The sequence below is a fragment of the Osmerus mordax genome, chromosome 13 (assembly GCF_038355195.1).
Source record: "Osmerus mordax isolate fOsmMor3 chromosome 13, fOsmMor3.pri, whole genome shotgun sequence".
Taxonomy (NCBI): Eukaryota; Metazoa; Chordata; class Actinopteri; order Osmeriformes; family Osmeridae; genus Osmerus; species Osmerus mordax.
In genome coordinates, this window is record NC_090062.1 from 7,413,281 (window position 1) to 7,432,270 (window position 18,990).

General features: G+C 40.8%; 1 protein-coding gene across 1 annotated transcript; it reads right to left on the reverse strand.

Moving 5' to 3' along the window:
* Positions 1-3,091: 3,091 nt before the first annotated feature.
* LOC136955452 (Krueppel-like factor 13) lies at positions 3,092-17,764 on the reverse strand. The gene is made up of 2 exons (XM_067249162.1): positions 17,042-17,764; positions 3,092-6,533 (listed from the first exon to the last, which is right to left on the reverse strand). The coding sequence occupies exons 1-2, from the start codon at positions 17,475-17,477 to the stop codon at positions 6,232-6,234; spliced, it is 738 nt and encodes a 245-aa protein (XP_067105263.1). The 5' UTR covers positions 17,478-17,764; the 3' UTR covers positions 3,092-6,231.
* Positions 17,765-18,990: the final 1,226 nt, after the last annotated feature.

Consider the following 18,990-nt stretch of genomic DNA (forward strand, 5'->3'; position numbering starts at 1 on the left):
TGGCAGTTTCACAAGCACAGAGAGTTCTTTCAGTGACACTGGCAGGTTGCCATGCCTCAGTATGTTCCTTCTCTGCACTAGTACCTAAGACTGACATCCATGTGCCAGTGTGCCATACCCTAAATTTGAATGTTCCAATGTGTCACGAGTGGTAACTCATGGTAACAGCACCCTAGCAATATTAACCCAAAAATTAACTTCAAATAAATGTGGATGTATGAATTTATTACCAAACTTAATGCATGCATTAAAGAGGAACATTGTTATAATAAACGGACAATAAACAATCCAACATTATTGGGGATTCGTAAAAGAGATCCTACAAAAAACTTTTTTTTATGTAAAAAGATGCAGCAGAGCAACAAAAGAGTAACACATTATTATTCGTAGGCTAGCTTGTTGGTATATAATTTATGGGCTTGTACATTTCCAACACTTCAACAACAAATGCAGTTGGGATTTTCAAAAGACGTTTGGTAAATGGCAGCTTTGATGACCTTTAAATCTTTTTAATGTATTGACAAGAGGGACACGCCATAACATCCTTACTGCACTACAGGCAACTAGTCGCACAGATAAACCAAGTTAGAAAGGTGATGAGGGGCACCCCACTAATGAAAAAACCTAAAGGAGTGTGAAATATTACAAATGTGACCCTCTCAAACACTAATAACATTGTGATTCTACAGAGGTTGCAAGACATAATCCATTTCTGCTGAATCAAACTAGAAGTCACATATTTCTGCTGGCACCTACTAGTGTTTGTACATCTATGTGGTCAGACTGGGTTCAAGACAACCAAACCAACAAGGTAGAGGACCATACATTCCAACATATTTTCCTTTGAGGGGGCTTAAGTAATCATGTGACTTACCATGTGGACTACAGGGGCCCTCATTGATGGATAAGAACTTAGTCCACTGTACATAATGTTTCTGAACTGACAGACAGTTATCCAACTAGTCTCACTGGAGTTGATCCTCAGGGCAAAATATACCAAGAAAGGTTGAATATAATTCTCAGTTTGCAGTTCTAACTGCACATTGTGCTTTACTTAGAGATTAATGACACTGCAGATTCCCAGGGCTATACTTGCATAGGCCTAATGTGTACACTTTGAGCAGTGCACTCTACTGTAATAGTGATGCAGACAAGAAAGATTAACTAAAAAAGTAACTAAATTGCGATGTTTTGACCCCACCCACAATAAATACTTTTGGAGGCTAGAACAGCATATCAAGTTCCTTTTATTTGTAGTACATTTTTTGAAAAGCAGAATAATCAATGTACTAGCTTGGTTCAGTGGGAGGGAGTGGTCAAAGGAATATCTGATATGAACTATCATCTGTAGCTGAATACTTTGGTAACTATTACTGGATGAAAAGTAGGCCACTTTTCTGATCATTTCATCATAACACATTTTCCCGTAGACATTACAGACACTACAAATGTTGCTGTCAAATCTGTTAACATTGGGTACACGTATGTACATATACATACACTCAACTTGTCACTGGGAGCTTAATGCAATGTTTAATAGAATTCACCTCCTAGCATTTCATTCTTAGCGTTTTGTTTTCTACGCTGCTAAAGTACAATGACTATTCAATAATGCTACAATACATAAATAAAAAAGCCAACTAAGAAAAAGTTTATAATATATCTATGACTTGTAAAGAATAGTAAATGAATCACAGTCAAAAATATATATAATACACATTCAAAAATAAATACATGACATAAAAAGAGGGACAGATACGTTGGTTTGACGCAAAGCAGTGTACATGACTTGAATGAAATATGAATCCTTTGGAACAGGCATTGAGTATACAAACATTTAACCACCATTTTTCTACAACTGACGGCTCTTGTGCTGTGTCACAAAAATCGAGAGAAGCTGGAAAGAAAATTCAGAAATGAGACAGTACAAGCAACTATCCCTTTTCAGTCAGATATAAAGCAAATTAAAGTAATCAAATTCAAACAAGATCAATGGACATTTGAGTTTCTGCTCTTGTGTTCAGTTGTCACAATGTTTGTGACATGACATGTTTATTTACAAAAACATATTTTTAAATGTCATTCATGTCATACTATAATAATGGACAACTGGATGTAAATATCTCTGTTTGTGGAATCATTTTTGCCTTTGGCACACTATATTTAAATTTCAGTAAAACATAACCATTTACTTCCACAACCAAGTCATGCATAATGACATCATTACACCAAAAACATTGTAAAAAGCAAATAGAGAAACTTATGTCAATTTCGATAATGGAGTGACAAATTATGTTAAGGAAAATGTCGTAAGCATGTTAAGAAGAGATCACAATTACGATATACACTAAACGTGTTTCCTTTGAATACATCTTTTTGAATACTTCCCTGCTGTGTCACCAGTTTATCTTTGTGCAGATATAATACAGTATACAGTATGTTTATAATGCTTTGCATAATTTGCATGAGAAACATTAAATAATATCCCCAAATAAAAACATGATATGGACACTCGGGTGATAAGAAAACGTACAAAACAACACAAATCAAGTTACAATGATAGAAATACTAATAATGACAGAAAGTGAGGAAAAGAAAGTGACCATACCATACAAATGTCTGGTCGTCATCAATAAAAAAAAGAACAGTTCTCAAATCACACAGCATATCTTACTAAATAATTTCTCAACAACCATACTGAGGTTCCAGTTAAAAAGGTGGCCATCTTTGAAACTGTTGATTGATGCACTTGACTGACTCAGTACTCCCACCTTCACTCCTCGTAATAATGTTATTTTATCCAGGCCCTAAAACTTTGAAAATGCTTCAACAATCCTTTAAATGACAGTACATTAATATAAATCCACACTTACTGACATCATATTTGGACTGGAACACCACTTTGTTTGAATATGGATAAAGATGAACACCAGACTGAATGGACGAACCCTTTTAGTTTTTTTATCTGTCATGGAAAAAAGGTGTATGAAACATCCTGAATGAACAGCTTAACACCAGTCACACCCTGCGGTAGGGGACCAGTCACACCCTGCGGTAGGGGACCAGTCACACCCTGCGGTAGGGGACCAGTCACACCCTGCGGTAGGGGACCAGTCACACCCTGCGGTAGGGGTCTCTTGGATGCCAAGCAGGTGACAAAATACAAAATGTTGTTACCCTTGGTCTCTCATGCAACTATTATTGTCATGTTGAGATACTATCACAAAAAACACATCACTGATGGAATTTATACAAAACTTCTCCTGTATCGAAATGAGTCAATAGGCGGAGGGATATGTCATTGAGGGATTGCACAGCTCCACGCAAGTTTGAAACGCTCGTTGTCTGTTTTTAATGACTTTTACAATGAGCTCTTAAAGGGTCGAGAGCAGGGCTGTCTCTTCCCTCATATTTGCACTCTCTAGTCACTGTGGAATCCCATGAGTCAGACATCAAACTGAAACCTTAGAAAACAGTGTGAGGGTTATCTAAGAGTAAGTCTACTGTGGTTTTATGACTGGGAATGCTGCAGTAGTGATGCAGTGTGTTTTCATAAGGGGTGTTGTCTTTATGGACGAGGGAGGGAAAACGCTGATGATGGCTCTTTTTAGGTGACTGGGAAAATGGGGCCTTGGGGAGAAGCAAGGGGACAACGCTGGCCATTCACAGGCTGACACCTGCTTCCTTCCCCACAGAAACATTCCTAGTCCTCTCCAGCTGGACAAATCCTCTCCCCCCCGTGTGTGTGCATGTGTGTCTGTGTGTGTGTTTGTGTGCATGTGTGTGTGTGTGCGTGTGTGTCTGTGTGTGTGCACCAATCAGCGTGCAATTCGACTTCTCTGTTGAAAGCCAACTCTGAAGCACATGAACAGCACAGCCAAGTCCATGGCTTATCCCATTGAGAACCTCAAGCAGATTTCCTCAGGAGGGAGAGGTCTGAGGTCCTTTGACTATTTCAGACCTGATTCCAAAAGCACAGCCATCAAATTTGCTGAAGATCTTTGATACATTGTACTGATTGACATAAGCATTGCTGTGTTGAAAGCTAGCTAGGTCTTATATTTCCTAGATTACTTTTCCTGAAGGTTTCATTGGGTCTTGAGAAGGGCCTGTGCCAATAAAGTATTTTGTTTTCATACTTCCAAAGAAGTACAAAGGGGACTCTTGCATCTAACTTCAGAAAAAAGATTTGATTTTGAGGGAGAATGTTATATAGCAAATGTCTTTATGAGGCTTTATAGCCTGTTCCCTATGATGATTAAGCTGTTAAGCAATTGTAATGTCCATCTTAAGGAAATAAGCATACGGAAAACTAAGGGACTACTGGATCTATAAGGAGAGCTCTGGGTGTGTCCCATCATTCTTAATCAGAGGCAGTGGTAAAGGCTGGATTGTACAGTACACATGAGAAGACACCATGGTCACATCTGCAAGGAAAATAGTCTCCATGCATGATTTAACAATGTTTAACATTATGCTTATCTGGAAAGGAGACTTGACTCCTCTCACGTTTTAGTTGACGTTCCCTCTGAGAGTACATTTTCCATTGTAAGTGTATATGAACAGTGCATAAAGCTCAGTGTGAAAATCAAACACAGTCTCTTGCCTATACTCCTAAATGCTACTTTTTTTATCCATCTATGGCTGCACTCTTCTTTGGGCTTTGTCAAGTTTTTCATGATGTGTTCAGAGGGTTGAAGGGTGAGGTTCTAACTCGCTATGATCTCACTGGGTGTTCCCTCCAGCTGATAAAGCTAGGCTTTTATTGTATGTCTTTTATTGTACCTCATGGTCCCCTCATTCCGCTGTATCAAGCCACCTGCAATAGATACAGGCACTGGACTTAACTTGACATGAACAAACTGAAAGTCTCTTCATGACTACTTTAATTAGTCTTTTCCTTCCATACATTGTCCCATCAATGGGGATGGATGCCGTTTCAACGCCAAAACCCTCTGATAAGACACCAAGGCTTGGTGTGTGTGAGTCCAACCTCCACAAGTACCGGAACAAACCCGGTGATGATTCTCGGTAATGCACTGTAGTTGACAGGCCACTCTGATCAAACAAATGCTGTCAGGTTGAGTGATATTGCTTTAGTCATCTTCTTAAATATTCTTATTGTAGCCTCATTAAGTAATGTGCAGGCTTTTTCCAGGATGAGGGAAGGTTCTCTTCCAGGTCAATTCAGTTTTTAGTGACTATGTTCTCAGTATCTTTGAAGCAACCTTTCTGAGGGGGTGTCACCAAAAAAGTGTAATGCTGTTCCTACACTTTAGTCTTTAAAAAAGACAGGTGAGACTACCCTCTGAAACGATGGTCGAATATAGAAGTATAGAGATTAGCTATGAAAGTGAGGGTGCTTAATGTCCAGTCTGAAAGTCAGTCCAGTAGATGTTCAAGTTACGGCGTTTCTTTCTCACATACTTTCCTTGATTGATGCTGTGCACTGTGTGTTTGTGTTTGTGTGTGTGTTTGTGTGTGTGTGTATATGTCAACATTGTATTCATTCTTTCAAGCAACCTAGGCCTTCCCTGAGCAGGGCAGAATTTCAACACACGTTGAAATGCCTGTAAAGTGATGTCTGTATTGTGCAGTCAAGTTAAGTGGATACAAATAATTTTCTTAATCCTGAGGTGTAAATGTGATCTGCTTTTAAATGAAGGTTGCACACTAACATAAGATGACATAATTGTCCTATAAAATTTGTTCTCTATTGACCAATTTATCTTATTAAACTGATTGCAAATGGTTCAACATTTGCCAGAGGCTTACAATAGAAATAATATAGATAGTACACGTTTGTAAATGGAGATATAGCCATGAAGAAGGCATGTATGTCTTTGTTGAGTTTCTTAAAGAAATTGCACTACAATAAGCAGGTACGTACGACACAGTACAGCAAGCGTAGGATTGGCAAAGTAAGTTCATATGCAACTGTGTAGTACAAGTGTAATTGGAATTTCACCCTGTTAGAATAGCTCCAATTAAAGGACCAAACTGAGGGAGCCTGGCGGGTGTGGCCCTGTCCCCAATCAAAGTTTCCACAGCATTAAAGTAGACGATCAAGGGTGAGGTGGTGGGGAGGGGGGGGGGGTACCAAAGTCGCTGGACAGAATCCATTGAACTGTCCACCGTTATGGTTGAAAGAGTCGATGAGACTGGGGTGTGTCTTATGAGTGTGTCTGAATGTGGAGGTGGCAGGGCAGAGACTGTAAGTGCTGCAGGGCTTTAAGGCGAGTTGGCGGGACTGAGGGTGGGGCTGGACGCGTCGGAGCGGCTGTAGTCGCTGAGGGAGCCGGGTCGGTTACTGTTGACCGCTCCGCCGTAGGGCCTCTTCAACATGCCAGGCTGGAAGTCGGAGTGGCGGCGTGCATGCTTCATAAGATGGTCACTCCTCATGAAACGCTTGTCACACAACGGGCACCCAAACTTCTTCTCCCCCGTGTGGGTGCGGTAGTGGCGCGCCAGCTCATCTGAGCGGGCAAACTTCTTGTTGCAGTCAGGCCAGGTGCACGGGAATGGACGTTCTCCTGAAAAACAAACACGAGATAAGCGATTCTACTCATCATGCTTTATCTCCAAATCCCATCACAATATAATCTGAAACGGAATAAGCAAATAGGCTAGACAAAACACTTGCAAGCTCCAGACCAAACACACAAGTGAAAACAAAACTGTAGCCTCTCATTGTTTGTTGGTCCTCTTTGAGTCTCTCTGATGAGAGATAACCCTTAGGTGACCTTTGCACCACACCTGACCCCTGATAGTGTCAGCAGATGTAAATCTACTTCACAGGTTTGTTCAAGGAAAACATGGACACTGTAAACATATCCAAAACATCTGCAATTCCTGTATGTTCTGTTCTGGTAGGAACGTTGAGGCCTGCTCTAGGTCAACAGTCTATTTTAGCCCCATGAGATACCATGTGCATCTGTCTTCAAATAAAAATGGAATGTTCTGTTTCTAAGAATCATTTGTGAAGCCTTTTTTGACATGCAAGACTTTAATGCAGACCTAAATGTATTTATTCATAACTAAAATGCAAACCATTTCACCAAAACCAACATATGATCATTTTGTCTGCTGAGCTAAACAGGGTTGGGTGAACAACAGCACAAAAAGGAACTCCAGGGTTTCACTAGGATTTCTTATATATAATTTGAATGGTGGCCTTATCCTTATATGCAATAGATAAAGATCTTGAAATAGCAATCCTAGTTCTCATTCCAGCACACGACAGCCTTGGAGTGTAAGGTAGCTCACTCCTTTCCGACACCATTTGCAAGAAACCTAGATTTCAACACATGACCACTGAGAACCAGATGGCAGACAACAAAGAACCAGCACTTTTCCACTGCACTTACACAGAGCAAATAACCTCCTTATCAGGTGAAATAGGCATTCAATATCAAAAAGAAAACATTGCTGTAGACATATTGTCCTTAGAGTGGTGGAAAAACAAGCAGGAACAAAGATCTCCATTCTAGTGCTTCCTACCAGTAAACGTGCGGTCCCAGAAGCCAAGAGTGAAACACATGATATGCAGCCTGTCCACACACACACACAGACACACACACACACACACACAGGGCCTACCTGATCACTACCGTAAGACTAGCCCTCGTCACTAGGTTACAGAGATCAAGTCAGTAGAATGCTAAGCAAACCGAGACTCCCTTGGCTTCTCACTTCCTTCAAGACTTCCAGCCTCCCTGCGCTAATACATCTCAATAGAACACACACACGCATATACATAGATCCTAACAAAACTAAAAGCAGGTACTATTACATCAGCGTAACTATAACTGCCAAGTTAACACTCCTTCTTTAATCCATAAAGTTCATTTGAGAAGTCAATCACTAGACTGGTGGATGTCCTGTATGATTCTGACTCACGCAACCCACACAAAAGGCTCAAAGTACCGGTGAGTCAAAACCACAGACCTTCAAGCTAATCCACGTCGCTGGGTAACAGATCCATGTGCTACAATATTTAACAGGCTATCAGAGGTGATTGGATCTGGGAGTGGCATGGCGACGCTGACTGAGAAGATATCAGTCTTCGGGTATCGCAACACCTCATGGTATCGAGTGAATTAATACTCTGTAAAACTGAGCAAAAATGTATGGCATGTGGTGGAGGCGGCTTAGGTATAAGCTCCTTCTGAGCTTCTTTATCGACAACTGTCGAATAGATTTAGAAATATGTACCATAAACAGAGTTGAAAGCAACACAAAACAGTACATATGGTGCAGCAGTATCTAGGCATAACATAGCATGAGAGCATAATGCAGAGGATGTCACGCCATAGGTCTGCACATAATATGTTGAATAGTCAACAATGGTTAGAAGTTTTCAGATCTGGGGTTATGCTTCTGTCTCAAAGGGCCGGGTGTTGAGAATATCTCCTGTACTGTTAGTACATGTTGTGCCACATGGACCAAAATCATATGACAAACCTCTGAAAGTTAGGTGCGAGGAGTGTGGTGACCAATGACAGGTATGAGACAGACACGTACACACAGCGAAACCCTGCTACTCTGAATGCCTCTCCCCTTCTGAATCTGAAGAAGATAAGAGAGAGGCTACAACCATATGTCAGCAATAGACTTCTGCAAGGACAACATCTCACTGCTCCTGCAACATGCTGGCTCCAACTCCCCCACAACACAACAGTAATTGCCCTCTCAACAACTGACAATAAAAGCCAACGATGGGGAAATGCCTGAATCAAACAAGTTTTGTTGTTTATACCTTCCTGTTATAATTACAGAGCCAAAGTTGGCCTTATATAAGTACATAGTGCTCAGGATTGTCTGACTGTTCAGTAACATGACACCAGCTTTGTTTTTGTGATGGGTAGAGTATGACCAGAACTCTGGAGAAGCTTTGAAAACAACCCTCTTTGTCCTTCTGAGGGAACAATGAAGCGAGCTGCAGTCAAGTGGAGTCATTGTTCCAAAACAAACACACTAATGAGCATCAGGCATGCTACTCCTGTGCAACTGATTCCTGTAAAATGAAAATAAATACCTCTAGTCTCTCCTTGTGTGACCCTGCATATGTGTGTGTCTGTGTGTGTGCATGTGTGTGTGCATAATGTGCATATTTGTGAGTGTGTGTGCATGTGTGCAGGGAGTTAGGTGGCTGAGCGGTCAGAGAATCGGGCTAGTAATCAGAAGGTTGCTGGTTCGATTCCAGGCCGTGTCAAATTACGTTGTGTCCTTGGGCAAGGCACTTCACCCTACTTGCCTCGGGGGAATGTCCCTGTACTTACTGTAAGTCGCTCTGGATAAGAGCGTCTGATAAATGACTAAATGTAAATGTAAATGTGTGAGTTGGTGTGCATGTGTGTGTCTCTGTGTACTTGTGACTTTTGTCCAAAAGGAACTCATTTATCAGGTTATGCATCCAAAAGTTGTACCTGCAACACTGTACCCTATCCTATCAAAAACACACACACGCATGCACACAAACACAAGAAATCTTTCTCAGAAAGGGCCTGACATTTAGGGAAGCATTATATGTGACAGACTAAGAATTAACACATTGACCCACTTTCAATGTGAAGCTGTTATATAAGTGTGTGTGTGTGTGTGTGTGTATGTTTGATGTTTGTGCATGTGTGTGTCTGTGTGTCTATCTGTCTGTCTAGACCTCCAATGTGGCCAAAGCCACAGAGAGGAATTTCCCTTCAAGCCCTGTCCATTATGTCACAAGTAGCTGACTGGCGTAAATGTCCTCATTCATGGTTACTGGTCACAGGAGCACCGCAGAACACTCTCAGTTCATTTGAAGGTCAAACACACACACCATTTCTGAAGTCACCTATATTGAATTAAATACCACATGATTGAGCTTGATGATCAGGATGATTCCTGCCCTTGTCTATTTATGAATTTGAAGAATTACTAGGAATTTGTGTACAGTTTTCAAGTTTAAATGAATTAAATAATTTAGAAAAGCACACTACATTACAGTTGCTTAAAGTTGTAAAGAAAGAAAAGGTCAGTGACAGTATTAATTATACAAAGTAATATGAGAAAATACCATGTTTATGCATTTGGGCATTAGAGCTGCAGCTGTGAACTTTGAAATGCAATCGGTGGTCATAAGTGAACCAAGACACAGAAACAGTCCCACGCCTAAAGGAGACTTCCCCAGCCTTGAGAGCAACAGATGACTGAACCAAAAAGAATGGTCACCAAGTTCAAACCCATCATCTGCAGACAGATTGGCTTTTGTCACAGTCAAGTATGTGTGGAGACTGAACTTTAACAACCTTCAGAAAGGCTTGACAATTGCGGGCCCCACTATTTTATGTATTTGCAAGACAATATGCTAGTAGACAATAGTAAGAAAGACAATATCAGGATTACATTTCAGACTTTTTGATCGTAAGTCAAATCACAAAATAAGGGAAAAGGCTATAATTGATGACGCTAATAGCAAATGAAGCTGAAGCTGGGGGGGGGCAGGTTTCCTGGAATTTAACCTGAAACTATCAAAGTGCTGAAGAGTGTGTGGGAGAACTGAGAGTACTACTGCGAGTCATTGACTCATACCGCTCTCTCGGTGCAGTGTCCTCTTGCTTCCCACTGTGGCAGCAGACTGGTGTGATTATGGAGGGGTGTTTGTATATGTGCGACTGTGAGTTGCGTGTGTGGTCACAAACTCAATGAGAAGACTTACCAAATTCTCAAAACTGAAACAGAATGTACTGTGTATCTCACCCAAGACCCAAATCTGACCAGTTAGAACTTGTGAGGTATGATGACTTCAACTGTAAAATACCAGATGTGACAGATGCATGAATAACATCTGGATCCAAATGTCATACTGTACACAGCGTCCCCGAAGATGCTCTCAGTCAAAGTGAACCTGAGATTTTAATCTATAGTAAAGGTTAAGGCACTCTGCATGTACAAAAGCAAGCTCAGTGACAGCTGTCCTCTCTGATAGAAATATAAATAAATGTGATAAAACCTCAAACTCTCAAAGCACATATTTCACATATTTAACAGCAAAACTTACTATTATGGTTCTATGGCTATGATTCTCTGATTTGAAATCATTTCCTTATCCAAAGCAAAAATGTGTCTGGTAACTTTGCACTAGCTTGCAGAACAAACTAGCAAGACCAACACATCTACCATATCTGCAGCCAGGCCACAGCCAGAACAATATACATCAAGCTATGGAGCCACATATTGCTAGTTAAAGCTGACAATAACATCAGAGGGGAAAATGAGAAGCACCAACATAACCAAGATGGCAACATAAACAAATCCAGATGTCCACGCTTAACGACTCCTTCGCACACACTTGTTTCATTGAGGATCACTAAAATCCATGTGAACACCAGAAACGGTCTGGGCACAAATGAGATTAACCCTTCAGCTCTGGCCTGGGGTGGGGGGGGGGGGGGGGATGAGGGGGAGGGACACTTTAGAGCTAAAAACAGCCTAAGACTCTTAACAGGTGGGAATAGCAACTCAACTAGTTAATTAATGTCCAACTTTCTAGTGCTTCTACCTTTGACTAATAATTGCCATGTAATTTAGTGTAAACCTAGATGCTTTTATACAACAAATTAAAGTAAACAAATTACCTCTATGACAAAATCCAGTCTTATAAGATGCTTCTTGAATGCTTTAGTTACAATAAAACTAACCGTCCCATAGGTGGCAGGGGCACAACAGTCTTCAAGTGGAAATTGCTGAAAAGTGGTGTTAGTTTCAATGAGGGGAAGGGCAGAGGGGAACGGGTGCACCACTGAATGTGAAACTACAGTGCCCCCTCCCACAAAGGTAGCCCACCCCACCATCTGCTGAATGTTCCTTTTCTTCCACATTGACATGGACCCCAGACTGTCTGATTCATTACTGGGGGGTAGGGTGTGTGTGTGCGTGTGTGTGTGTCGTACTGACTACACATAGGTAAATAGTATGATCCTGGTAGAAAGACCTCTCTGTTTCACTCAACTTGTATCACATATAGAATATACATTACATTAATTTTATTAGCAAAAATATATAAGAAATCCCCAGGCATCAGGCTTGGTCTGACATATCAAAGCATTCCTGATGTGGACTTCAATATGGTTTATTCTGTTTTGACAGAGTGCAAAGGCAGTTTAACAAATAACCTCCATCAATTCAGAGTATGGACTGAATGAATTCATATTGTAATGACTTCAATACTTTAGTTGTGTGTGTGTGCATGCGTGCATGTTTATGTGGAAGTACATTCTGCATGTGTATGTAAGCTTTTATACATTACTGCATTATGGCCTATTATGATGCTTAGAGATAATCTCAAACCAAAGGTCACTTGCCTGTTCCTTCCTTGTTCATGGAAACCAACACCCTACTGTCTGCTGCTATGGCACAGTCTCAGAATGGCCAACTGCTCAGTTATACTTCCACTGAGAGACTGCCATATCGAGACAGGAGAAGAAGAAACTTGGTTCTTTCATAAAACACTCAATACAAGCCTGGAATGTCTATGGCCCATAGTGGTAGATGGTTATTTATGGTTGTAGATTTCAGTCACAGTCGTTGGCCAGTTCAAGCGTCCATTCTGGATGTGTTTCTTGGGAAAGTGCCTAGGTAGTCAGCCCCTACCTAGCCTGCCTTTCCTTAGCCAAAAGTCACAGTGAGTACCAATCTGGCCATATTGGTCATGTGGACCAGGGACAGAAAATATGTCAGGCTGTTTCCTAGGACAGAGCGGACGACCTTAAAATGGGTGCGCGTTCTGACAAAGGTGGTTACGGTTGGACAGGTTGACCTTCTGCTCGACCCTTGGACCTTTTTCCCTGTCTTTTTTGTCAAGTAGACATTGAAGATAGGATAGGCAGATATCAGAGACCCCTCTTGCTCTATCTCAGCGTTGAGATAGAGGGAGACAGATGGGAGAAGATATGTGCCACACAATATTCCTAGCGAAGGGAGATATGAGTTTGGCAGATATCTACTCGACGGAATATTGCCACATTTCTGGAAATGGTGCCTAGTGACCCTCAATGGAAATGGAGGCTGGTACTTTTCCACCACTAAGGCTCTTTATTAAAGCTCCTGGGGCTTAGATGCATGGGGCACATGGGTTCCCAAAGAGGTCGGTCAGTGAATTGTGTCTTGGAGGGATGGGGAGTGAGAGGGGTGATCATGCAATGACAAAAGCCAAGGACAAAGACCTCAGCTCCAGACAAAAAAGCAAACAGACTGTGAAATATGTTGTCACAGCTTTTGTCTATGTGGATTTATGTATTGGTTCCAGTTTGGTTTCAAGTAAAAAATTTAACTACGGTAGTGTATGAATAGTACATGTAGTAATATGGCTTTTTGAGTTAAGTTTATCTACTAAAACTGTTACAGTACATTATGTTCAGTCAGGTCTCAAGCTTCTCACTATAAAGAAATACGGCAGTACTCACCAATATGGTTGTTTACACCAATACAGAAGTATACACCAATTATGGCAGTAAACACTAACTTAAGCAAGTGGAAGGGAATTGGTTCTATGGCATCGCTTCATTCCAAAGAACATTCATTTTGATATGCATCTCATCATTACCCTTTGAGACATGCCAGGCATACATCCAAGACTGAACAGACAAGCACGATTTTCAGAGACTTCCTGGTTACATTCACAGTAGACCCTTCTGCTGAATTATGCTCCCTTCATCCCAGTCTTTTAAAGACATAACACTGCAGCTACAGAGGAAAAGCCTTCTCCCCTGTTGGAAGATCAGACAAAGCTGTCTGGTAACCTTAGACCCCAATCTGAGGTAACCCCAAGTTAACAAACCCCAATGTTTAGAACAGCAATGCTTGAATTATCTGCGTTCACATGGTTAACTGTGTGTACAACTAAAATTTACTGAGGAGAACTTGTCAATGTGACTAATTGTAGTTTATATGCTCATAAGGGATTTTGAACAAGTTGTAACAAAGATTAATTGATCAAGATAGGTTTATTGTGTCATACAGGTTTCATGCAGTCAAGAATTTGTAGTAAGAATATCATAAAATGTGTGAATAATCTAAACTTGGTAATTATTCTTTTTCATATCCCCTTGAGCTCTTGGCATCTGTTGATTCCAAAGAGCAATTTCAAAGCTTGCGATAATCTCCATTATGACTTTCAAAATAGTTTTCAAGGGAAACAGTATGTTCCAGTTTTTCCATCTACTGTATCTAGATGTGAGTTATTTCTTTTTTATCCTGCAAGGGAGGTGCTGTCATTAATTCCTAAGTGATATCCTCAGCATATCCTCAGGCTATTTTGACGATCTCTTACAGACACACTTGAACATACTCAGACACCAATTATTATCTTCAGGCAATTATCAACAAACAGTCTACAGGATTAACAATTCACCATGACGAGGAATAATAAACCCCACAATGATAAGGATTTTCATACATTTTTTGAGAGACAAAAGATGACAATATTGCAAAAAGGGTATTCGTTGACAAAAGCCAGACTTCTTTGACTAAGTTCAGAAATGTTTAAGTTCCTAGACTTAAGTGTGGGGAACTCCTTGTTCTTTCTGCTTGACTGGAAGAGACTGGGGAGGAAACTGCTGAGTGCAAAAGAAAGCTACTCCAGGACAGAGCAAGTTGGCTGAGCCTGAGCTGAACTCAAATGACCCACATTCTCTGATTACCCAACGAGAGACGGAAAACATATTATCTGAGCGGAGCACTAGTCGGTCAAGAGCCCGGAGGAGGAAGAGGGAGAGAGAAAGAGACAAAGAAAGAAATAATAGATGGAGAGAGACTGAGAAGAAGGAGTGGTATAGACAAATGCAAACTGTTGCTTTCACTTCCATGTGGCACCTTTTTTTGCTCAGTGCCTTTATTTCAACAGCTGTATGTTCTCTGTGTCCAAGACCTGAGATGTGTTTCAAGGTTCTCTGTGTACAAGACCAGAGATGTGTTCCAAAGTTTCAAGTGAGCTATGGGCAAATTTACAGAAAACAGGGAGAAGCAAATGTCCCAACAATTGACAAATGCATTGACTGCACTGACCAAATGTCATGACAACAAATCACAGTAAAAGAACTCAAAATGATATTGAAAGCTGAAACGTCTGTATTTACACAAGTCTAACTGAAAAAGAAGTAATTCAAGTGGCATAGTTTTCAAACAACAGCAGGAAATAGCTTGCACAGGCGCTACTCTGCTCTACGATCTGCTTACCATCTGTGCCGTCACAGACACATAGCATAACACCGGCTAACCTCATATGAACATATCCTGGTTTCACCCTGGATATACGCACACACCCTGTCACGCTCACTCTTAAGCATTTGGCAGGAGAACACTGTGCTGGAAATGGAGTAAAGGAAGCACCAGGTCAGGCCCAGTTAAGGTAACATGTTAATCTAAGTAGAAGTCCCCATACAATTTTGATAGTGTTAATATTGCCACAGAATTCTGTGTACCAACCGAAAGATTCCTACTCCACAAGTTGAGATCCGACCAGTCTATAGACAAAGTGTCTGCATATTTTTATTTTGAGGTAGGGTCTCACTAAATTAGGAAGCTCTGGACTGGGTCTTGGAGTTCACACAGATATAGTAGTTTCAATTTAAGTCTGCTTAAGAATCTTGTGCGGGGTATAAACTTTGCTACATTCAAACCGCTGTACAATTTTTACAATTTATACAATAGTTTTTTCAATTAAATAATACACATTTCTTTCAACTAGTATCCTATGTTTAATCACTCTTCACACTTCAATCCTTTGCTCTGATCTTATGGTAGAACTTATAGTGGGCATTTACCTGACAACTTCAGATGTGCAGTATCTTGCTTAAAAATTATTTTCTATGAGCTTTTGAGAATACCTTTGCTACATCAAAGCAATTGCTTCTTCTGTCTTTGATCATGAAATATTGAATAATTATGGAGACTTGTCACATGGGCTTGGAACATGAAAGGCTCAAACTATTCCAGCTGTGAAACAAGAAGTTTACAGTACTGCATTCCAGCACATTTTATATAGAGAAGAAAGCCAATAAAATCCCAAGATGTTCCTATCATGGGATTGCTCCATAGAAGGGGTGTCAGTATTGTGTTGTAAACTCCCAGATTAGGTCAGGGGTCAGGGGGTCAAGAACAAAGTGACAATTCTCTGTTCATATTGATAAGAGATATAAGAACATAGTTGTATTTAGAAGAATGGGGAGACGCTCATGAAAAAGAAGTACCTTCCCAATTTAAGGAACCTAATTCATGCGTTTAGAACCTCCTTCTCTCCCCTCTCTCTGTTTCTGAGCTCAGCTAGCTGAGTCTGTTGCTGGCCAGATCAGCTGGCAGGCTGTCTGGCGGGGGTGTGGTACATCACAACAAAGAGCTTAGAGTCAGACAGGGAACTGCAGAACTTGCCAACCCCCTACAACCTCTCCTATTGGATGTATAGCTTCTTATGGAACTATATGGTACATTTAGTCATTTAGCAGACGCTCTTATCCAGAGCGAATGGTAAAGCAATACATTGTATTTAGATGTGTAAAACCTTTAGGAGATTTCAAGCTCTAGGCTTGTTAGGCTATGTGGGAACATTGTTTCACACTGGTAGATTTATTTAATTATATTGAACGCACTGTTCCACTGGTTACATCACCTAGGCTAGACATTGAGGACTTCTCCACGCACGACCAACTTCTTTTCCAGGCAATGACAAGCCACACAGTTATTTCATGTCGCTTTCCAATGTGGCTTGAAAAACGAGCTTTGGGAATCAAATAAAGGAGTTTGGGAAGCAATTTTCTTTAACAGAAAACATTTTCTATATGAAGGCAGTTGCGTAAAGATAACTGTGTGGCTGTACGTGCCACATTTGCATAATATGCATTGCACACAGATGGCATAAACTGACTCTCACCACTCAAAGCCCGACAGCCAGATCAGGGCTAGTGATTGGATAGTAGGCTATTAACGTTAAAAGTTAACTTTGGAAATCTAATTCCCAAAGCTTTCTCAATCTGCAAGGTGTATTTTTTTTATTCTTTATTAAACTGACCTGTGTGCGTCCTTAGATGCGCTTTGAGATGGGACGATTTGCCATAAACTTTTTCGCAACCTGAAAAATGGCATTTATGCTTTTTCTGAGGAGATTCAGGTTCGATTCGACCTCTGACACGTTTGCCTCTTTGTGTGCGGCCGGGGTCGATGTTCGTGGTAGGTGTGGCAGTACTTCCATCCTCCGAAGCTGTTGGCGATGCGCACTCCTCTGTTATTTTAGTCTGCTCGGTGATGTCGGTAGGGGTTTGTTGGTTAAAATCCGCTAGAATCCGAGCCACCACAAATAGAGAAGAATTGTCTTTGATCATTGCGTCCTTCTCTTCCACATTCCTTTGAGAACATGCAGGTTCTGCTTTGGACTCTCTGTTTTCTTTAGGATGCACGATAGCCCGACTGGACATTGACACAAGGCACTCAGCTGCAAAATGATCCATATCCTTTCATATATCCGTCACCAATCTGTTTTGGTGACATTCAAAAATAACAACTTGGCAAAATTATTTCCGTCAACACTTTTATATGATGCTAGAGGTAGCTCGGTCTATCAATAGGAAACTCCCATAATTTACCGGTTTCTCCATAAAATGGTCATCCTGGTAATTGAAAAATCACAGTCGAAGCGTAAATGTAAAATGTGCGTCTGACTTTCAGATTATGAAAACGAGTCAGTTATGACATGTTAAGAAACTTAAAATTAACGAACTCCATCACTGCCGGTGCTCAATCTCCTGCATAATGACAGGACGATGTGCCGACTAGAGCCGTTTCCATGCTGGGGGCGTGTCTCCTAAATGCATAAACGAGTGTCGTCATTGCAGCTGCTTATCCATTGGATACCGATGCGCTCCGGAGCGCGATAGCTGTGCCCTCAGTAAACCTGAAATGCAAAGTTGTCTCTGGGACATACTGTTCTGTCGTCAACCACCTCAAAAAAATGTGGCCTGTTGTACCTAGACGCAAGTAACCTATATATGGCCCTAACACAACAATTCCTGGAAATATGATCGGCATTTGAGGAATACCTGTTTACATGCAAAGTAAATAATATGCATAGGATGATACGTGTGTATGATGCATATTTACTCTAAATCAACACAATATACATGAGATATTCTGCATTTGCATAGGCCAACTATTCTAAATAGGAAGAAGACGAGTTTTCTTCAAGGTACAGCACAGGCTGCCTTATCTTCCTGGCAAAGCGGTGCATTCTTGTCAGGGCTGGGACATTCAAAGGACACACAGTCAGAGGATATCCCCTGCTCCCCCTGGCCTTAAACAACACGTGGACACCGAGTGTGTCTTGGCTTGAACAAATTGTTTTACTGCCTCATGATTCTGGGTAAAGTATGCAGGATGTGAGAACACCTTCTGGGTAAAACCTCTCAAAACTGAGAATGATGTACACATTCTTGATAAACCAGCTGCGAGGTTGTATTTATTTGATGGGTATTGCTCAGTAGTAGGGCCTTTGACTGCTCGCAGATTCAACTCCCCCATACTGTACGTCATTTTGGATAAAAGCATCTAAAAGATTTTTACAATATTATTATTATCATGTGAAGCAGCATACTCTTATTGATGTATAATAACTGTCATAGACCATGGGTCCACAACAGGTTATACTATAAGTTAGGACATCTAATAGTCTATCTGTATTTGTCAGGTACACTGGTTATGAAAACACATCAGTAGTAGCCTACATGGTCAAACCGTATACCGGTCTAGAGAGCAAAGTTCCTGAAGTCTTATCTCACAAAGCAAAGTCATAAAGTATTAAAGCTTCCGGATTAGGAATAGGATGTTAGGTTTTTGCTTTGCTGAGGAGTAGAATTTTAGAAACTGGATGATAATAATCCTTATCCTTTGATTTTATCAAGATATTAGCCAAGACAGTGTTTCAGTTATTTTTTGTGACTTTTTTAGAAGTTGACTGATATTTAAATA

Coding starts and splice junctions, on each gene's coding strand:
- LOC136955452 (XM_067249162.1), bottom strand. CDS start 17,477: ATGGATCATTTTGCAGCTGAGTGCCTTGTGTCAATGTCCAGTCGGGCT. Junction 6,534..17,041: donor GCATCTAAGGACGCACACAG/GTCAGTTTAATA, acceptor TTTGTTTTTCAG/GAGAACGTCCATTCCCGTGC.